The following is a 22,855-nucleotide window of genomic DNA, read 5'->3' on the forward strand; positions in this document are numbered from 1 at the left end:
CTGAAGGGAGATGCTGGAGCTGAATGCGGCTTTCAGCACTCTTCATCCATCACACACAGTTATTTCTTATTCACCATCATCCTCCATGATTTCAAGTTTTTAAAATTATTTCCCCACTTGAAGAAATGTCTCATTTCGTTAGTTGCCACTGAAAAAAGCAGAGGTCATGTAGACCTGTCTTACCCAAAACAACACTCCAAAGTACAACAAGCTTAGTTTCCCATATTCATGTAAACTCTTCCTTTTAATCAATTCTAGTTCCTAAAATATCAGACCACGCAGTTACAAAAAAGGTAAAGAATTTGACAATATTTAATTAACAAACACCAGTTATCAGTGCAAGACTTGTGCAAGACTGGACTTGTGCAAGCCAAAAACATCTGTAATTGTTTTGGTTACATACACACTGCCTTTGCTCATTTCATAGCACACGGAGTCAAACCTAGAGGGCTCCAATTAACTCTCTTGTTTAAACTAGAAACTATGCTTGCCAGCTTCAGAACAAATGGTCTTAAACCAGCTTCAAACTATGGTTGAAGATCTTGGTTTAGTAACCCAAACTGAATATTATATGTTGTTAACTGGTAATTTTCTAACTGTATTTCTGCATACACCATCAAAAGAGGAAAGGTAAAGTTGTATATCTGCAAATACCTTAGTTTATCCAAATTTGGACTTTGTGTTGCCTTGTAGCCACCAGATCACATTGAAGGTGCCAAGAGAGGCCATAGGACTGGTTGGTTACATATTTCACTTTGAGGGAACTGCTTGGTGGGGGTAAATCAGCTCCCTTCTCCAAGCATAAAAACCAGCTAGGAGCATGGGAGTTAAAACCTGACTTATAGTACATATTTGTTTGGAGAACTTTTAGGTTTGGAGAACTGAAGGACTTCAGCCATTGTTTTGCTATTTCTCTCCATTCATTTAGCAGTCTGGGAGCTGGCAATTGATTACAAAATACACCTTTTCCCCAGGTCCCCTAGGATTGCCGTATTCCAGAAGGAAAGGCAAAGAACTTATTTATTTATTATTTATTACATCACTTCTACCCCGCCCTTCTCACCCATCAGGAGACTAAGGGCGGCTTACAATATAAACATACACATCAAAAAACAGTTTACATCAGATTTAAAAATCCATCGAGATTAAAAATTTCAATAAAATTAAGAGTATACATTAAAAAATATACATAATTATACATTTAAATATACATTTAAGGCACTGAATGATACCCATGCCCAAAGAAACAAAAAGACCTTACACTTAAAACTAGCATCTCAGGAACTGGTTAGGTAGCAGCTTCCTTCCTGAGGAATTAATTGTATTCAAGTATACAATTATCAAGTATATAATTTTCAACCATCACCATGAAACATAAGAATGATCTCAATTTAATGGTGAAGAAAAATATGCTTTTTCACGGGAATGCCTATCTTTCACAATTGGAACAAGAAGCAATAATTTCAATATCTGACTATACACATAATTGGAATTCCATATATTTATTCTAAGAACTGATGTCTGAGGTGCAGAAGTTACTTTTTTGGATCATAACTTCCAGAATCCCAAGACTAGCGCAGACATGGTAGATGAAAGAATTCTGAATATTACTAGCCAACAAGTAAACTTTCAAATTTTGTTGAGTTGTACCTCTTTCCAAACATTTGCACAACTGTATCTTCTGATGACACAGGTGAATCAACACAGTTCTGTAATTTTTTGGCACAATTCCATACTAAAGAATGAAAAGCTGTCCTATCAGGATGAATGACCAAACTGTTAAAAGACTGCTAATATCTAGCTGAATTCTTATGTATTCTTTAAGCTCTACATTTGTATTTCAGTATTCTGGAAAGCAGTCTCTTCCTGCCTCTAATTACCTGAGTCACTGGATTCTTTCTCTTTTGGGTACATTTTGCTTCATACTCTGGCCTTAATTGTAGTTGCTGCTGTTCTTCCTCAAAATCAACTAAATCCCACTCATATTCAAGTCGAGCTTGACGACGTTTCCAAAACTCCAAAAAAAGGGTAACTGCAATTGGAGAGTATGAAAGAAAACAAGAACTGACAAGGTTATGCAACGCGCAGTAGGTAAGTATAAAGCATAAACACTGCCAAATATATCTTTTTGGATCAATTAGGTATTTGTTTAGTAAAGCTGATCTGAATTCCCTTTGATTCATTTCCTCAATCAGAATCTAATATATCTGCAATTTTGGGACCTGGAAAAAAAGTTTGGTCAGACTGACATGCTTGCTTATTTTTGAATATTAAGGGTTGCGCATTGGAATAATCTATGCACAATAATATGAAGTCTCAGAATGTAAAGAATGCAATTGTTTTTGTTCTCAATAAAATATGATATTGAAATAAAATGTCTGTTTGCAAAGACCCCTCCCCCCATTTTCTAGTGAAAAAAAATCAACCTTTTTTGAATTAAATCACAGAAAACTCTGATTGATATCTTGCATTGGACACATAGTTATAAAGCTGTTCCAATGCCCTGTATTCTCACCCAGCCTTCACAAACACACTGAAAAATCCAGGCAAGTGGGCACCACAGAATGATTTATCCAGACCTCTCTTGCTGGAGAGAGAGGGGGTGAAATTCATCATTCTTCATTTACCAACCCGTGAGTATCTCTTGATATAGCTACTTAGATGTAATAGTGTATAGGAGGCACTTGCAGGCATGGCAATTGTATCACAATCATAAATGTGAATATCAAACAGTTATGATGTTGTACGCCTAGCTTATTGCCTTGTAACAGCTTAACAAGGTATCAGTCACTGTTTCTTCTGGAAAACACGCTTCTTCAAAAATGTTAAATATCTCAAAAAATGGCAAACTCTTAGAATCTCATCCAATGAGTAGAAAATTCTTGAAAGTATTCATTCTAAGATAAGAATGAAATAAGTGACAGTTGACATTTATATAGGAAACGTTGGTTAGCCCTATAGAAACTACATCAATCATTACTAAATGGCCCCATTTGACAATTTTCTTTTGGATTTAACCAATGAATTGTTGCACAGACATGTATTTGGCTGGGATCTGACTATACACAAGACTTAAATTATTTACACAGAGTCTTTTCAGAGTTTCTAATCACATGGAGGCTTTGCTATATAATGATTATAACTTTTGCAAGCATCTGAACACAACTTTTGTGTTAAGGAGTGAATTCAGAATCTCTGTTCCACAAGTAGAAGATCTTGTGTTCAGCAGTAACACAAATATACTCACCCCAGATACCCATAAAAATGGCAAAAAAGAGGGTTGCCACATTGTCAAACAAATGGGAGTACTGAAACAGAAAAATAAATAATTATTTGAAAAAAACTATACCAGAATAAATGAATTTATTGTTTTTAAAAAGAACTCAAAAGCCTCAGGAACAAATACTGACCTCTGAAGTTTCACATGTGGAGTTAAGCCTCCAGTAGTCACATTTTATATCACATAATGGGCACATGATAATTTCTCCCCCAATGCTGGGTTCACAAATTTCTCGGCTGAAGAGGACAAATAAGATTGTCTTACATGTAATTAGGCATGATCTTACATAATTTATGCTTTTTCACAAGTATACTGCTACTTCATGCAGGCATATGATATGAAGCACTGCTATCCCTTTCTGTGCAAAATTATAGGTAGTTTTGTGCTTAAGATATGATAACCAATTCAGCAACTAGTTTATGTGTTTAATATTTCTACAAAAAGCTCACAGAACCAGGCAGTAACTTCACATAGTTAGAAAAATTACAGGAAACATAGTTTTAAAAATGAAAACAGATTCATAAGAGTAAACAAACAGCTTTCTTCAAACATTAGTCATATAACGTTTTGCAGTTTACACTTACCTACTCATATTTTCATTCATTGTAAAGGCACCATAAAGAAAACAAATTGAACCAACAACAGCTGCAAAGAAGAGCATTTCAGTGTAGAAACCCAGCCAGGCAAAATAGATGCCAATTCTTTCTCCATAGTATTTCCTGCAGGAGAATCATGCAGTGAAATAAGAAAACACAAGAAAAAGTCAGCATCTTTGGAAAAGAATGCAACAAAAAGATAACTACAAATAAAGGTAAGTGGGCACATTTCCATTTAATGTTACCAAACAAATTTCAAAGTACAGTGTTCCCTCACTTAGCATGGGGGTTACGTTCCTGGACCACCAGCAACAAGTGAAAATCCGCAAAGTAGGGACACTATATTTATTCTATGTGTGGAGGACAGCAAACTACAGACCACTTACTACAATGGAGTATGTACTTTATTTTAGCAGTTACAATATACAGTATACCAGCAGAGAAAAAGAATGGAAGCTAAATAACCCTTTTTTTATTTCCAACCCTTCCCTACCCTCCCCCCTCTCCATTTATTTCTTCCTTTCCCCCTTTCAAACCCATTTGCACACTGCAAAAACCCACGAAACAGCGAGGGAGTGAAAAGTGAACCACGAAGTAGCGAGAAAACACTGTAATGCTGATAAGCTTACGGTAATACAATTCTAGTTGCCGGCAAACCTTAGTTAACGAAGTCTCTAACAAGAAGCTTCTTTTTATGAAGTCTTTTTACAGGAAATCAGCCCAACTCCAACCCCCCATTTTTCTTGTCTTTTGTCTAGTTGAAAGGAGTGCCTTTGGGAGGATGGTGGTGGAATGGAGAAATACAGGCAATCATCACAGGTAAATGTCATATAAAAGGAACCCAATAAATTAAAGCAGCTTTACACCAATAAATGATGAGGAAAACCATCAACTTTTTGGGTTTATTTGCGAAGTAAATCTAGCTTTGGAATGACTGCATGATATGCTTGACCTGTACTAATCCCAAAAGCTGGATCCAGAAGTGTCATTCTGCTAATGAAAATGGAGAAGAATGTCTTCCTCTTTTCCCTGACAGTCCTCAAAATTTGCTCTCAATAGCTAGAAAAAAACATCTGGATCAGATATCTGGGATGACAACAGAGAGCTGTGAGGGAGAGCAAAGGAAGCAATTCCTGTTACATAGGTGGAGATATACCATTCATTACTCATAGTGTATCATAACAATGGATTTAGCACATTATCTTTTGGCAATGCTTTTCATAAAATTCTGTTTTTATTTTTTTTTTAAAAAAACCTCCAGTGCTGGTCCAATTTATTAAAAACTGTTTTCTATGCAAGTTCTTTGCAACAATGGATCAGCTTTAAAATGTCCACAGTACAAGCCCACAAACTCCACAAATATCAACGTGCAAAGCCCTCACCTGATAAGATCCAAAGGCTGCTCTTTGAAAAAGCGAGGGAACCTTGCCCACTCCCTGTATAATGTGTATCTCTCATTTTCACATTTTGGATCGTTTGCCTTCCTCCAGTACTGACACTGTATCAGTGAACAATTGAATAAAATAAGAAGCAAAACAGAGGAGTTAGTGGCAACCTCAGTTTGTTCCAATACCAGAAGTCTGCAAATGATAGATTGGCAGACAGACAGACAAACAGACAAAGAAGAAAGAGAGAAGAGACACCCAGATTTCAGTGTGTTTTTAGTTGCAAGGAAGGGAAGAGGTAACATTCAGTTGTATGTTCATAGTAATAAATATATGTTTGTAATAAGAATTATGTGTTCAGTTACAAAGGTGAAGGTGTGGGATGGAATAAAAACATTGGTGTAGGGGAAACATTTTTTTCTCTGGGAAAAAAAACAGATCAGGCAGCAAAACAGAAAAAAATTATGGAATATTTTCTTTTAGATTAAACAAGACAAGGTTTTGATATATTAGTATCCCAAAATTGTTTCTAAACGCTATGAAAGAGGAAGATGTCTATGTAACAATATCTACATTATCAAGATCTGGGCTTGGTTTCATTTCTGCTCATTTTATGGAAATAAGTGCATAATGTCTGCTTGACACTATGGAAAAGTAGTGGAGACCAAAAGGATTTTTGGTCTGTTTTACTAATGTTGATGTTTTGCTCTATTTATTCAGCTTTTTTGCCAGTTTCTCAAACTGAGAAAATCAAAGGTTCCTTATAACTTAATTGTCCCTTACAATTCAGGATAAGATAACATATTATTTAGCAAAATACAAACATACATTCATGTTTTCAAAAGTAAGTTCAATCTGCATTTCTATTCTGAATAAACTGTACTTTTAATATGGCAAATGTGATAACTTTATAACAAAGTTATATATAATGGTTGACATTCACAAATGTTTAACCCAGAATATTCATATTCATGATCCCACATATTCACTAGTTTAGGGGATACGTAACGGCAACCCATTTCCCACTTATTAGGTAGCATCCAGTGCAATCAATGGCTAACCGAGAAGCAGCTGAGTGGAGTCCCTTTCAACTGTACGATTCTATGATTCAATGGCTTATGGGGGAAGATGGGAACCTCAATCAGCTGCTTTCTGATTGACAGCGAAACAGACTTCGTACTGACTACTGTGGCTGTTGACCATTAAATAGGGATGGAAGATTGTTAGGCAGGGGACACAATGTCATTATATTACTAAGGTGGTTACACATTCAGAACTGCCTTAGTGAACTCTGGCATAAGAATTTTGAAATTCCTAAAATAATAAAATTACTTTCAAACAATATATTACATTATTGTTATAAAAAAAGATTTTAAAAATTTCTGAAACCCCCCTCAAGAATTCCTCCCACCATCTTCAACATATCCCAAACCTCCTCCTATAGCTTCAACAATTTTACCTCTGTAGTCCTGACAGAAGGGGAAAAAATAATTGAACAAGTAAAGCTATGACTGCATGCCAACAGAGGGCACTGTGACATAAGAGTATATCCAACCTTGCCACCTTAATATTAATTACAGCACTGCTGTAATTACTGGTCTCTTTCCGCTTCCTGTTTTCACTTCTTTTGCAGCCTGCAATAAGCGCCGTCTCAGCTTAGCAATGTGCATTTACATATATGTGTTATAACAGTCACAATTACAGAGAAATGCAGGTGTTATAAAGCCAGAGGACATAATGTGTTATACAAGCCAGAGAACATAATGTGTCAATTAAAAACAGATATGGGGGGGGGGGGGGGCAGACATTTTAGGAATAAAAGACTGAAAGAATTTATGACGATGTTACTTACATCATGGAGAGGATAAGCAGCAGAGTAGGTGCCATTATTTATCAACCTTTTGATGCCAAACTTTTTCTTCCCTTCTTCAGTTCCATAAGGACATCTTGTCAAAATATAGAAAACCTAAAAGAGGTATGAAAGTTAGAATGCACAGCTTAAAATCAATATCTTCCTTGCCAAACGAAATGTATTTCAATGGCAATGAAATTTCTTTCTCTTCCTCTTTATCATCCAAAAATAGGTATATCCACCAATTAAATGAATTTTGATTGTTAAAATGGTAAATTGTTTCATTTAAATACTAAAATATTTCTGTATAAATTTTAGAGAGAAAGAGAAAAACCAGTTTGCCTTATGAAAAAGTGTGTCATGTGCTGTGTCTTTCTGTACATGACTTCACCAACAAAAGTCTATCCTGTCATTTGATTTGTCATCGATCCACTCCTTTGGGTTTCATGCAAATCTACCATTTGCCAAAATATACAATCCTGTGTTGTCGAAGGCTTCCATGGCTGGGATCACAGGGTTGTTGTATGTTTTCCGGGCTGTATGGCCATGTTCCAGAAGTATTCTATCCTGACGTTTCACCCACATCTATGGCAGGCATCCTCAGACATTGTGAGGTATGGAGAAACTAAGCAAGGAAGGTTTAGATATTTGTGGAAAGTCCAGGGTGAGAGAAGAGCTCTTGTCAGTTGGAAGCCAGTGTGAATGTTGTAGTTAATCACCTTGATTAGCACTGAATAGCTTCATCTCCTGGCTTCTTCCTGCCTGGGGGCATCCTTTGTTCAGAGTCGTTAGTGGCCCCTGGTTGATTCATGTCTAAAACTCCTCTGTTTTCAGAGTGTTGCTTCTTATTTACTGTTCTGATTTTTGAGTTTTTAAATACTGGTAGCCAGATTTTGTTCATTTTCATGGTTTCCTGCTTTCTGTTGAAGTTGTCCACATGCTTGTGGATTTCAATGCTAATCAAGGTGATGAACTACAACATTCACACTGGCCTCCAACTCTCACCCTGGGTTTTCCACAGATATATAAACCTTCCTTGCTTAGTTTCTCCAAACCTCACAACCTCTGAGGATGCCTGCCATAGATGTGGGCAAAATGTCAGGAGAGAATACTTCTGGAACATAAGGCCATACAGCCCAGAAAACATACAACAACCCTATACAATCCTCTGCTTTTCTTTTCTATTTCTGGCCAAATAGCTTAACCATTGGCTCATCCCATCAAATACAAAGTCTGCCTAAGGGCTGCTTGTGTCCTCTTGGTATCCAGTTCGTTAGTCGATATGTTCATCGGTTGAATTTTGTTTGTGCTTTATGTCCTGCCCATCTTCTAGATTTCATTGACTACGTCATATTATTTGACACAGCTTTTTATTGCTGACTTTATCTCTTATCGTCATGCCAAACATCCTTCTTCCCATTGGTCTCTGAGTTACCACCAGTTTTTCCTACTCTTAACTTTGTTGTTGTCCATGTCTCAGATGCATATAACATTGCCAGTAAAACTATAGTGTTGAAGATATCTGCTCTGACTTTCATTGTCTGACATGTCTGCTATCTCCCCATGTTGTCAGATGAAAATGGCTAGATCTGAGATGGTGGCGCTCAACACACGTTGAGGAAGAACCAGTGTCAGCTAAAAGCAGACAAATTGCCCAAAATTGGTTCCAGATTGAGCCCCAAAACAGATGGAGGAAAAAAAGGCTATAGGGCCACAAGGGCTAGCAATGACACTGCCGCAAAATTTAATTGCTAAAAAACCCAATTAAAGCCATTATCCAATATATTAATGGGTGCATTTCACTGTTTCACTATAAAAGTATTATTTTTACTTTAGCTCAATTAAGCAGATACTAAAATACTTTTGTAAAGGGAAAAATCATACATATAATCTATGATTGAAGAGAAGTGTGGGCAGGTGGTTGAAGCCTTGGTGCTGCCTTCTGAACAGTGAGTTTCTAGGGTCATAGCTGCTAAAAGTCTCTATGAACCCAGTCTGGTCTGTCAGATCAAATGTTTTTGTGAGCAGGAAGCTAGCAGGGACATAGCAATTTGGCAATTTGGCATCTCACATCTTAAGATATTATTTTTGTTTTAAAAACCCCAAAGCATGTGGTTTCATCTTCATCAGCTGATGCACCAGAGATAAATAGCTTTCTTTGCTAAAGCAAAATATTTTTGGGAAGAAAATAAAGGTCTGTTCCACAAGGCTAGCAACTCTAATGATACACTGAATACTCAATACAGCTGCACTAAAAGTTCTAGTTTCTTAATTGTATCCGTTAGTTGACACATCCCTGTAGCATCGTCCTAAATTCATAAATGTGCTTTATGAATTTAGAGCAGATTTCATCCAATGGAATATTTTCATAAAGAAGTATCAAGTGCCTGGTAGCAAGGCTATTATGGGGAAAGGTAGTTGACCTACAGAAATACCATATAGCCAGGCCCGTAGCCAGATTTTGTTTCGGGAGGGGCTGGGATTTTGGTTTGGGCGGGGGGGGGGGGGTTGAGTCTGTGCAGGAGAGGGTCTACCCTAGCAAACCTTTTATATTATTATCCCAATACCCCCCATGCATATGGGATATATTGAGCATGGTGATCAGATCATGATATGAATGAACTTAACAGTTGAAATAACAAATCTAAGGCCTTCTTGTGGACCACCCTGAGAATTTCGGGCGGGGGGGGGGGGGGGGGAGGCTGAAGCCCCTCAAGCCCCCCCCCCCTCCAGCTACATGCCTGCATATAGCTCCATCTATGGAGTGAGGATGAAGAGAGATATGGCTGCTTTTGTACTGTACAGTGCTTTTGTACTGTAGTAGTATATTCTCAGTGAGGGATACATGTAAGCTATTTCTTCATTTGCTCCAAACATTTGAACATGTCACTCTACATGGGTTCATAAAAAAGTTGGCATGGTGCAGTGATTGGAGTGATGGGTCGGGGCTCTGGAGTATCATGTTCTGAATCCCTAAAACCCATTGGGTGACCTTGGAAAACCCATATTCTCTAAGGCTTAAAGGAAGCCAATGAAAAACCTGCCTTGAATAAACCTGGACAAGAAAACTTTATGACAGGATCACCATAGGTCATGGTCAACTTGAAGACATGTAATAACAAATAACAGAAATTCAGAAAGAACAATTAAGTCTTTTGCTTCTGCATATGCACTTCGCCATTGTAAGCTGTGTGTTGTAAACTGGCTTCCTATTTGTTTGTGGCAACTACAGTAGAACCATTCAATCAACTGAATGGTGAATCAGCACATCCAACTGATAAAATTAATTTATCCTAGCCAAGGCTGACAAAAGAACTGAGCCCTGTGTGTGTTTGAATTGCACAATAAATGGAAGCACTCACAATTCTGTTCCTGACAGATGGGGAGAAAAATGTATTCTCATCATCAATGAGGTAGAGTTCCTGCCTTTCCTTGCTAAATGGGGCTGTAAAGTAGTCTGGTTCTGGATGCATCACAATCTCAGGTAGCCTAAATGGCCAAGCCACCCAGTTAAAGGGGGTTTCTACAGCACAGGGGATATCGTTTTCCTTGATGGGCATTTTGATGTTCAGCACTTCAGCATATGTGGTCAGAACCTCCCATGGTGCATGTATCTTCACAAAATAAGTTTTGCCATTTTCAGATTCCTGCAACAACAAAAAATGATGTCAAACATCTCTATATTTGTTTTAAAACTATAAAATATACTACATAAGACAACTATAATCAGACCCTGCTCCACAATACATACTCATAGAATCATAGTTTCCAGGATGAAGAAGAACCATTGGTGAACATCCTTTGTGTTTGGTCAGACAACCAATTACAAATCCACCTAACAATAGTATTGTCTAGCCCACATTTTACTAGTCTGTTTGCAAGAAGATCATGGGGGACTTTGTCAAAGGCCTTACTGACATCAACATATGCTACATCCATAACATTATTTATCATTTATTTATTTTTATCCTGCTTTTCTCCCATGGGTGGAAGTCAAAGCAGCATTCCCCTGCATCTACCAAGCTTGTACCTCTATCAGAAAAAGAGGTAACTTGTTTGTTTTTGAGAAACCAAAGCTGACTTTTAGTGATCACAGCATTCTTTTCTTAATGATTTGTTCCAGAATCTTTCCTGGTATGTACACATATTGTTCTATTTACACTGTACTACATCTATATTCTATTCACTGATTTCATCACCTTCTCTGTGTTCCCACTATCACTGCTCCTGGCCCACAACAAGCTCCTAGCCAAGCTCTTGACCATTGTGAGTGCTTTTGGAATCAGAATGGGGTGCCCATACAAGCAGCAAGGAATAGAGATGGATGTGTCCTTCTTTGTAGTCACACAGACAACCTGTCTGACATTAGCAGAGAGGTCTGCAACAGCAGGAGCTTGGATGCAGGCCCATGGCTGGCTAGGAGCAGAGACAGTGGCACAAACATGATGCAACCCCTTTTTCGTGTTCATCAGCACAAAGGAAGGGTGATGGCAACCGTGTCTGTTTGCACAAAGGATCAGACTGAATCAAACCCAATCTCACTGTCCAAACTGCCCCCAGACCCCAGGATACGCTGGTATTTCCACTGTAGTTTCCCTGATTTTTCCCATAACAGCAATTTGTATGACAAGACAAATATGAAAATATAACTACAGTCCAGGCCAAATTCCAATTATTAATCACAAACAAGAACCCAGCTGCACATATAAGTAATTCTCAACATATATAGAAATGTATTTATATATTTCACACATTTGTATCTCGTCCTTCTCACCCCCAGGGGGACTCAGGGACCTTTGGAGCAGGCAGCAATTTGATGTTAACACATTTAAAATCAAAGTAAACAAGTACAATTAAAATCCATACAATTAAATATTAATCAAACATCAATTCAAATCACGCAATTCAAAGCATACTCCAAGGCTTGTCCACTTGTCAATCTTATTACTCCATATCATTATTGCACTGTTTCAAATTATTGGTTGAATTATTTGAAACTGCAATAATAATACGGATATATACAACAGCCTTTCCGAGTTTTAATAGAAGATCATTCCATAGAGAGATACTGCATAAGGGCTAGTTGTAATGTATTTAATCATGACAAACTTTCCATTTCAAACACAATGAATAAATGAAATCAAAAAATTCTGAATTGCAAACCAGAAAAGAAAAAAAAAAGATCAGGGTAATATTCCTGGACATAAATCCCATAAGTTTTTTTTTTTTGGGGGGGGGGGTTACTAGGGAGTGAAAAATTAGAACTATTTCCTTTTGATTGTATCTGTAGTCTATAAAGCAGTTTACAGTCCAAGCCTCATACTTATCACTGCACACCAAATGCCACTTACTTCCCCTCAAAAACAAAACATCTTGCTTCTGCATGGTATTAAAATGCTGGGTAACCGACACTAAACCAGGATAAGTAGCATAATAAGCAATACCCTAAATCCTTTTTAATGGTGATAGAAAAATATGATCTCTGTAAAAACAATATAACCCAGCCTCTAAAACAAGGCAGTTATGTTTTTTTTATTTTAAGTCCTAATTTAATATCAGTCAAAAATTGAAACAAAAGGCAGAGAACACCAAGAGTTGTGAATTTTACAAAACAGCATGTTTTAAAAGTACATTTTCTATCCCGTTGTTTTATAATTTTCAATCTTTTGACCCAAATCTTTGCTGTGTCTTAATAGTCCTCTCTCATTTCTATGTTTTTGGTGTAGCAAAACACTCACCAAGGTTTACACAATATGAACAAAATATATAAAAAAGCTCTGCTGCGATGGGTCAGTCCTTTTCATTTCCCCAAATACTCCATACATGCAAACACAAAGTATGCTGAGCACTAAAAAGGAAGTGAAACTTTTCAGGCTTTGAATATTTCATTGTGATTTGAAGTCACGTTGCTGGCTGTTACACAAATTTAGTCTTCCCAATAGTACATACAACCAGGATTTACCAGGGCAACTCAAAATAAGATGGGGATAGCTATACGGTAGAGCTGAGTCGTGCCTGTATAAATTGCAAGGTAAGAACTGAGTCACTATATTAATTATTGTCTGATCAGCATAAGGGTGGGAAACTCCATTCACTGCTCAATCATATTGTCATTACTTATGTGACAAATATTCTATTTCCTATGCATTTTCAAGTTGAGAGCTTCATCTCCATCTTGCTTGTGTGTATATATATGTGTGTGTGTGTGTGTGTATGTATGCATGTATATTATATATTATATTATATGTATATATGTGTAATAAAAATTTACCTTCTTGTCTTCAGTTTCTAGCTCCAGACCTGCCTTTGCTAGATTGTTTTCGAATTCTCGTCTCCGTTCCTAAAGATAAAGAAAATAAACATTTTTCCCCCAAATAGTAATGGCATATAATACTGACAGAAATAAACTTCTAACATTAAAGAAAATTTGCCTTATTAGCTGAAATCCTGTTTGTGGATTACATATCCATATGAAAGAGTACAATGCCTACTTCTTTTATACCCTGGCTTTCTCACCCCGTCTGCATATGATCTTTTATGGTCATTGAGAATGGAGCAACATCCTTGTCCAGGAATGATCCCATGTCTGTGCATCATCCTTTCCACCTGGGTGCCTCTCAAAGATGTATTGGCTTTCAGGAGGTCCAGGAAAATATCTTATTTGTCTTTCTGGTAGGTCTGAAATATTTATTTGTCTACAGGGCCTCCAGACAGTTTCATATCTGGTTTCTTTTTGCAGGGTCTTCCAACTCATTAAGCAGTTGTTGTGTCATAAAACACTATTAGCTCTACACTGAATGATCTGCACAGCTGGCTGACTTCCATTTTGTGTGTATACTAATTCCAATTTCATCCTTAAAGTAATAATGCTCAGTCCCACAGTGAAGTTTATGAAGATCATTAAAGGCGTCAAAGTCCTATGTTTAAAGTTCTGGTGAAGTTTAATATAATAAGCTGGCAACATATGTTATCTTTAAAAGTCATGTTAGTGCTGCATAGATAACAGTTTTATAGCCTGCTAATTGTAAGTCATGGCTTCTCATGCAAGGCTTTTATTTTGATATGTTTATTTTAACTAAAAAATCTATGATCTTGTGATTATTTTTTTTTACTTTTCAATGTCTCACTGCAAATAATAGTTTGTGTTTTGGTAAAATTGCCTCATAGGGAAATTTTCCACACCTACCACATGAATCTAAAGATAGCCATCTCACTATTAGAAAACTAATCATTAAAATGTGCATGAATTAGACATAAATGGATAGGGAATCAGCGAGATTTCCATTCTACAATATTTTAGGACTAGATTGCCAAAATTCCACACTAAAGAAGTGCTTTATATTAATTTCAAACTATGTTGATCATCCAACAATAAAGAAATAATGTTTTGGATGCAATTCAGCTCCCTGTTGACTTCTTTTTTAATGTTGAAAGTGGAAGAGTGTCAAATATGTTTCTTAGCTGTGCTTCTTTATACAAATGTTGAAGTGGCCTATTAGCATATGCATGAAAAACAAAGCAAGCACACAGACTTCTAAAATGTGCAGCTGTCAGATGCATTCCCAAGAATGCTTCTATTCTTAGCCCACAGCACTCTGCCAAGTCACTACATTACAGAATGATTACTGCACAGAATTACACTGTATGTGCATGTTCTCACCAAATCATCAAAACAAACCAATCCTGAAATTAATTGGTGATTATTTTCCGGACTAGTTCTACCATTAATAGAGCTTATGGTTTCATCTCAAGGTTTAAATGGAAGCAAAAGATAAATAAACTCTTCCAATTACATGAAAAACTCTTAACATCTTCAGATTTGCAGGACCAACTACAGATTAGCTAGACTGGAAGTTATTTTAAATATTTACAAGTGATGGCAACTAGTGCTCTGGCAGGACCTAACATCATCTCACACATATTCCAGCTTCTGGACCATTCCATAATCATCCCCAAGACATTCCGAATGTCCTTTTCAGAATCTACAGTATGCTTTTTTAAAATGTAAAAGCATGATTCAGCTACATGTAATCTTCTCCTACAGCTCTTTGAAGCCTGGATTTTGGAACCTACAAGACCTACTGGGTTTGTTAGAAACTGGGATGGAAAATCAGCATTTCTATAATATTTTTCTGAAGGCCTGGTCTGCTTTGTGTAATAATCCTGACATTCTACATTCCTTAGGAAAAAAACAGCTCTTTAAAATAGATTATTACCAGTATTATTCATCCTGTTAGCCATGGAAATGTCAGTTTGAAAAAATGATTTGATGGCTACATGCATAACACAGAGCTGGCGAAATGCAGAAAAGGATAACTATAATTAAGAAGTGGTAGCAATATCCATATTAAAGAAGATTACAATGCTTGGGGCTGCTCAGTTTAAGGGGAAAATAAAGATGGGAGCCTTTAAAATGATGCATGGTGTGGAGAAAGTGGATGTGTTCAAAGTATTCTTGGTGGCACAGAATATAAGTGCAGAACAAGTAAATGCAAAGAAAAAAGTAAAAAAAATCTTGTACTTTTGATAAGAGGGGCATATTACAAAACAACAGGAAGTTTAGAAAATTAATTCTAGGAAACGACCCAATGAATCAGTGATATTAGTCACCCTCTTCCGGTTGCTACCTATGCAGCGCTAAAACAGGCCCAGGATATTTCTATACTGTGTGATCATTACTTCTCATATACCAGATTCACATATTATTTATTTACTTTTACATGAATACTATTACTACAATTCTGTTAGAGTAAGAACTATGAAGTGTGATGGAACAATATATGCTTATGAATATGCATTGAATAAAATGATTCTTTATTTGCACAATATTTCTTCACTATAGTATTTGTGAATATCAAACCAGATGCAAAATGGGACAACATCCTATGGCAAAGGCCATTTGTTAAACAACAATAAAACGTGAAGGTTAACATTCTTGTTTCTGATATGTCAAGAGTGGGAAAGTGCAGCCCTCTTAGGTTGTTGAATTGCACCTAGTCCGGACCGCTGAATATGCTAGCTAAGGTTGCTGACATTTGCAAGACAACAACTGGAGGGATGATCTTGCCAGATGATGAACTTAGGAGATGCATGTATTATTACTGTATTATGCTTATGCTCTTCTGGACAAAGAAATCCAGGTAATTCACAGTCAGCTGCTCAAACAGCAATACATTATATTGAAATGAAAGTCATTTGTTGTAAATAGGGAATTTATGGCCATTTTACAGCCTATCAAACCACCCAAATATCACATTCACGACATAATTGTTGCCACCACACAATTGTTGCACCCTGCTTTTTCAGCCCCCAAAATTGTTCCCCTCCCCCTTTTATCACTTAAATGTTGCAGGGTGGGCAGGTTTCCCAGTAGTGAATGGGAGGGTAGAAGAGAGAAGAAAACCTAGGAGGCAAGTCCAGGGGGGAGTCAAAGTCTGGGACTGGTTGCATGGAACAGTCACTCAAGATCCTCCAGCCCTCTTTTTATTTTCACTTTAAAAAACTGGCTCACTTAAAGATCACACTCCCCTTTTTGAAAAAAAAATGGCATAAAATATGTGGCGATAATGTAGTGAAATACTGTACTTTTCAAATAAAAAATGCCTGAGAAATATGGATACACACAAGTTAAACTGCTAGTTTTAGAGGCCTTAAGGCAAAGCTTGGTTTGCCAACTACCAAAAAATGGATGAGAGAAACATGCAGGTTCTAATCAAGTCACTTCTGGTGAAGTTGGGATGTTTTCATCCAAAACAATCAAAAGAAAACAATCAACAGTCCTACCCTGTCCCTGAAACTCAAAAGCAGCAACAGTTCCTCTTGTTTATTCTTTTGTGCTTGATATGTGGGTGCTTACGTTGTTACATATCCATAAAAAGTATTTTTACGACCAATAAATCTAATTAGCCAGGGAAATCTGAGTGTCTCTCCTTTATCAATCAATCAGTTATATTAATGCTAATCTAGAGACAAAGTTCATAAAGATTTCAATTTTTATGTTGGTGGAATAAAGTTCAACATGTTTCTTTAAGGGCAAACCTGTTCACTCCAAGACTAAGTAGGCTACCTTTTAAACCACATCTGATCAGAAGAATTTTAACTTATGAATGTTCTTAACACAATGAAGGTTTTAACTTTTAAGAGGCCACGATAATATTCTTTGTGCTATGGCAGATTTGCAAAATAATTTTTGATATAAAACCTTATTTCCTAACATGTCACATGCTTGTGCTACATAGATTCATATCACATTTTCAAGTGGCTACCTGAAAATGATCCTTCAAAGTGTCAAGAGGAATGTTGCTGTTAATTGTTTATTAGTGATCCCTTGCATCCAGGTCCATAGCCAGATTTTTTTTTTGGGGGGGGGGGGGGGGTTGAAACAGTTTTAGCAACTCATGAAGAATAGTTCCATAACACATTTTTATATAAATTAGGTTCCATTGATAAACTTTAATGGATACTAAAGACAGATAAACTTCAGTGGACACTCATGAGATTAGGTTAATCAGTTAAAATTCATGAGTAAACCAGGTTTTTTTTTTAACCCGAAAAATGGGGGGGGGTTTAAACCTCTAATCCCGCCCCCCCGCCCCCGGCTACAGCCCTACTTGCATCACCTCTGAAATACAATTCTCAGGGTTAATCTTCTGAACTAATTTATAATGATTAGAGGATTGCCTTTACAGGCACTATAACCTGGACTCACCCCGAGTTGACCCCTGGCTGCCCCCTAGCTGCTCCCAGGACATTCCTGCACTCCTAGTAAGTATCATGGCACAAACTAGGTTAATCTGGTTTAATTCTATGTTAGGAAAAATTGAGGGGTGGAGTTTCAGGAGTCTGCTTGAAACTCCAGGCAATCCTGCGACATTGGGACAGTGTAGGCAACCAGATTTGGTGCAATCTGCTGTCTACACAGAGCACTGCAGGCATTCCCCTTTCCCTGTGCTCAGCAATCCAGGGAAAAGGAAGTGGACTGTGCCCGTGTCACCACAGCCAGTGCTCTCAGATGGCTATAGAGCTCCATGTGATCTCCTGGTTTTCACAAGTGTCCCATTCTGACAGAACTGATCAGGAAGAAGGTGGGGAGAACAGTTCCCTCCTCCCTCTTGGTCAGACTTGCAATCAAAGAACTGGTACCACCAACAGGAAAAAAATAATACAGCTATTTTTCTTTGGTTATGAAATCATTATTGCTGAACAGTCAACACATTTTAACTTTAAATCCTATAACTTCCTGGATGCAGAAACATAAATGACATTAGCAGACAACTGATAATATATGACAGGATTCCATTTAGTCAGGAATTGAAATTTATTAATATTTAATCATTATCAAATATTAGCTTACAACATTTCAAAAACAGTACATGTCTACATCAGAATTAGGAAATCTCTGGCCTACCACAGTAAGTTCTAATCTATGCCCCTACCCTTCTCCTAGTGCCAGACAAAGGAGGATTTACTCTCACCTGGGGAAAGAAGTCTAGCTCTTTGATAACAGCCCACAATGAAAAATCTTTTCCAATACTGTAGATGTTTTTAATGTATTTTTCGGTGCTAATTTTTCATTAAGTGTGGATATTGATTTCCAATATGGTTTCTTTTAGTGCTTTTGATGTAGTGGATTTTTGTTTCATACCAACAAATTAAATTGTTTCATAATACTTCAATCCCTTTCTTACTGTTTACTATTTACTCCTTAAAGAAATCTTAGTCATATATGACAACATAAAAATGTTAAAACAAGTTGTGATGGAACAAATCTGAGGTCATTTGGGGATTTAGAACACTGTGTTTCTATAAAATCAGCCTTTTTTTTTTAAAGCTCCTTACTAGCTGACATTTTGTGAGTCTGCATTGTGGACTATGGAATGCTGGCTACTCATTTGAAAGTTTGTCCTGAAGACATTGTTTATGTGGGAGGCAAGATCTTGCTAGGATACAAAGGTTTGAAGTGAATCTGGGCAAGGGATGTGAGAACCTGGTGTTTCACTTCAACCCTTGGTTCAACTTATGTGCCACTCCAGGAAAGATGGAGTGTGCAAAGAGGAGGAACAAGTATCCCTTTTTGAACAAGATGGCAACTTCAATGTTTCAGTCGCTGTTGATACCAGTAAGATAAAAGTGAAACTGGAGGGTGGCCATGGGATTCCCTTCCCAAACCGGATGGGTCTTGACGTTTTTGAATAAGTTGCAGTGGAAGGGGTCTTCAAAATCCAAGTCTTCAAAGTTGTCTGATAGATTCACTTATTCTTACCATACTGCTCTGTGGTTGAATAAAGTCAGCCAGTGCATTGGACACAGATTTCTTAATATGTTTTTGAAAAATGTAATGCTTTATGCTTCTACATTTATTGTTGGTCTATGGCTCTCTCAATAGAGAGCCTTAAGATTGGAGCATCTTGCTTGCTTGATGCTCCAAAATGGCTACACTGGGCCATTTTGAGAATGGGCTCATCTGTCATAAAAGAAAGATCTTGGTTTGCCATGTTACCAAGAAATAAATTAAAAAAATCAAGTTTTTATGGTCCTCAGTTTTGCAGAACTGTACAATTGATCAGTGTAAAGAAAAGATGACATTCCCAATCTCTCTGAAACATTAGCTTTTATAAATGTTTTGAGAAAAATATGTGCTTTAATCTCCAGCCAGTGATTTCATTTCCCAGCACTGCAGACAAACTGCTTCTAACAGAGGGAAGCCCTTCTTTAGAGGAATCCCTGTTCTGACCTCCAATAATTCATAAAAATAAGAGTGAAAATTCCAACCACTTGAGTAAAGAAGTCTTTCTGTAATGCTGTGAGATAAATGCCCTCTCTTATGAATAATAATTTTTCATGGACAAGAGTGGGAATTTCTCTCCCATCATTACAGGAAAGGCTACTTTCCTCCAAAATTAAAAGGGAATGATCTCCATACACAAAGAAGCATGGGCAAATAATGCTATGTTGCTTTCTGTATAGGGAGATCACTATGACGGCATGGGGAGAAGATGGGGAGACCCATCCCCTTATGCTCTGTGTTTTCAGGGAACAACTAGAATAAAATTTGGTCCCACTTCTGATCTGCTATTTCCTATACTGCTCCACTAGAAATTGTCATGAAAGAAACTTACCACTTTCTTTTCTCCTTCTATTTTTGGATCATCCACATAAGCCAGTATAAAGTCTATTCGTCGGACACCATCTCTGAAGAAAATGGAGTCTTTGCTTTGATGCCGCTTGTCAATCTGTAGGAAAAAAATGCACACTTTAACATCTGCTATTTATGAACATGGTAGGAAACTGTTTACCCTTCAGTTTGTTCCCCAAATTAAGTCCTCTAGTTTGAGCCATACTAAAGTGGGATAAGAACTGTGAATTGTTTCGTGTATTTTATTTTTTCAAATGTATGTTTTCCTTTCTCCCCACTCTTTCCCTTATTTACAGTGTCAGTCACAGGACTGAAGCCCTCACGCATCTGCACTCAACATAGACACCCCAATAATACATCATTCTTGATATACAAATGCTTTATGAAATAATAGCCCCTGAAGCTGGATGGATCTGTATCTGTCAATACACTATACTTCAGATATATTTTTAAAAAACATATATTAACATGTCAAAAACAACTTCCCACTCCCCATATGCTATTTTAAAACAACATTTAGCTTTTGCTTGAAATTATATTTTAGAAGCAGCTGCAAACATTGTGAGGGAAAATATTTTAGTCCTAATCTAATGTTACATCATACAACAACAATATTTGGTCCTAAAAATGACACCGTTGCAATACATGAAAGCAGGAAGCACAGCAGAGGCACATAAAATAAATTTTTATATTTAGGTTATGAAAGCAACAGATTCCTAGCAGCGAAATCTAGCTGACATTGTGTGAGAACACAAATGGGAACAGTTTTTGTAAGGTATACAATTTTAATCAGATTTGGGATGAGTCCCCCCAGCTATTTCCCAGATTCATATTTTCATAGTTGGCTCAGTTCTCCTAAGCTTGCTCAGTGTTTTCTCTCAAATTTTGCAAGATGACTTGGGAAAACTGGGAACATTCCCTATCTATGACCAATCCCAGTTCACTTCTTTGTCCAAGATAATTTGTAAGGCAATCTCTCCTCTATAGCCATTTTAACAAGGATTGTTTATGTTTTAGCTAAATATCATCCTTTCATCTTTTAAACTGATTTTAGACTGTTTATAGTGCCAGTGGATTCATTATCTAAGTTGATTATTTTGATTTTGCTCACTGCATTGGACATTTTTTAATGGAAAGGCAGTGTATACAAAGGTAAACCAAAAGTAACTTAACAATTAAATGTATTTACTGAAGAAAATGATGCAAATCTTCTACTAAATAACAAATAGCAAATCAGTTAGTACAAAGACAGTCGTGTTATCTTGGCCGTTCCAACCAATGCTCAGCAGCAGTCACCATCCAATGACTTTTACCTCAACTTCTCAAATAAAGAACATAAAGCAGTCACACTTGAAGACTTAGAAAATGCCTGGTTAAAGGTTTTTCCCTGACACATGTCCGACTCTAGGGGTTGGTGCTCATCTCCGTTTCTAAGCCAAAGAGCCAGCGTTGTCCGTAGACACCTCCAAGGTCATATGACTGGCATGGCTGAATGGAGCGTTGTTATCTTCCCGCCAGAACGATACCAATCGATCTACTCACATTTGCATTTTTTCAAATGGCTAGGTTGGCAGAAGCTGGGGTTAACAGCAAGAGCTTACTTTGCTCCCCGGATTCAAACCACGACTGTGCCACAGGGGGCTCCTATGCCTAAAGGACATATATTTTGTTGGATGGGAATAAATCAAACCGTGGATACTTCCACAGATAACTAGTTCTACTCTAAATAATTGCTTGGCAAACCCAATGGTTTTTGCCAATCTGAACTCCTGTGACTTAATGTGATCTGTAGCAGCAGAAGCAAAAGTGACCAGATTTTTGCTATTTAATTTATGTTGTCCTAGATAATTTTGTTATCTTATTCAGCTTTCAAAGTTTTCAAAGTAGTTATTTATTTCCATCATAAGTCCTGCAGTGTGAAAGAGATGTTTATAGTTTCTTCTATTAGCTGAAGAATTTTTGGGGGATGATAAGTGGATCAAGTTGTATTTTAAATGTTCATTAGATATACCTAATTTAGAAATCTTTCTGTTGTTCTTAAATTATATCATTAAATTATATAAAGGTTGACACAGAGGGATATAAATAATAATAATAATAATAATAATAATAATAATAATAATAATAATAATAATAATAATAATAATAGTTTTCTTTTAAAGAGGCAGAATGAAAATCAGAAATTCTACTGGATTGTGCTTTAAATTCTCCTGCTTAAAATTCTGTTTTTGTTTGGAAACTACCACAAAAGTATAAAGAAAAAAGGAAACTACAGGGATGTTTATCAGATTTTGAATCTTGTTCCCAATTAATCAGAGACATCACATAGTGAAGCATGTTATAAACTGTAGACATCCAAGCTGTAAGCTGTATCATTTAACAATTCTTTACCCTGAGACGTTGCTTCAGGAACAATTTGAATCTCCTTCCAGTTTTCTGGAACAACCAACAGGGAGTTAACACATGAGTACACTATCCAAAAATCCTAACTCTGGAATTGTACAAAATATGGGGTCAAAAATATGTTTTACTGGATCTGATGGCAATGTGGCAAACAATTTTAGACAGATATGTATGGAAGAAGGATATACACTTCAGATCTGATTC

The 22,855-nt window shown here is 36.9% G+C and overlaps 1 protein-coding gene across 8 annotated transcripts in view; it reads right to left on the reverse strand.

The window, feature by feature from the left end:
• The window catches only part of ano5 (anoctamin 5), a 75,401-nt gene that overhangs the window by 18,896 nt on the left and 33,650 nt on the right, over nt 1-22,855 (reverse strand). For 3 of the 8 annotated variants that reach the window (XM_062967783.1, XM_062967786.1, XM_062967789.1), the window contains 11 exons: nt 22,640-22,684; nt 20,232-20,345; nt 13,385-13,453; nt 10,476-10,760; nt 7,114-7,227; nt 5,259-5,374; nt 3,865-3,999; nt 3,411-3,516; nt 3,248-3,308; nt 1,881-2,032; nt 184-261 (listed from right to left, as the gene is read on the reverse strand). In XM_062967783.1, the coding sequence (XP_062823853.1) occupies nt 184-261; nt 1,881-2,032; nt 3,248-3,308; nt 3,411-3,516; nt 3,865-3,999; nt 5,259-5,374; nt 7,114-7,227; nt 10,476-10,760; nt 13,385-13,453; nt 20,232-20,345; nt 22,640-22,684 (1,275 nt within the window). The remainder of the gene's footprint in view (nt 1-183; nt 262-1,880; nt 2,033-3,247; nt 3,309-3,410; nt 3,517-3,864; nt 4,000-5,258; nt 5,375-7,113; nt 7,228-10,475; nt 10,761-13,384; nt 13,454-20,231; nt 20,346-22,639; nt 22,685-22,855) is intronic. The other 5 variants (XM_062967785.1, XM_062967790.1, XM_062967788.1 and 2 more) reach the window with 2 other exon arrangements.

The sequence above is a fragment of the Anolis carolinensis genome, chromosome 1 (assembly GCF_035594765.1).
Source record: "Anolis carolinensis isolate JA03-04 chromosome 1, rAnoCar3.1.pri, whole genome shotgun sequence".
Classification (NCBI taxonomy): domain Eukaryota; kingdom Metazoa; phylum Chordata; class Lepidosauria; order Squamata; family Dactyloidae; genus Anolis; species Anolis carolinensis.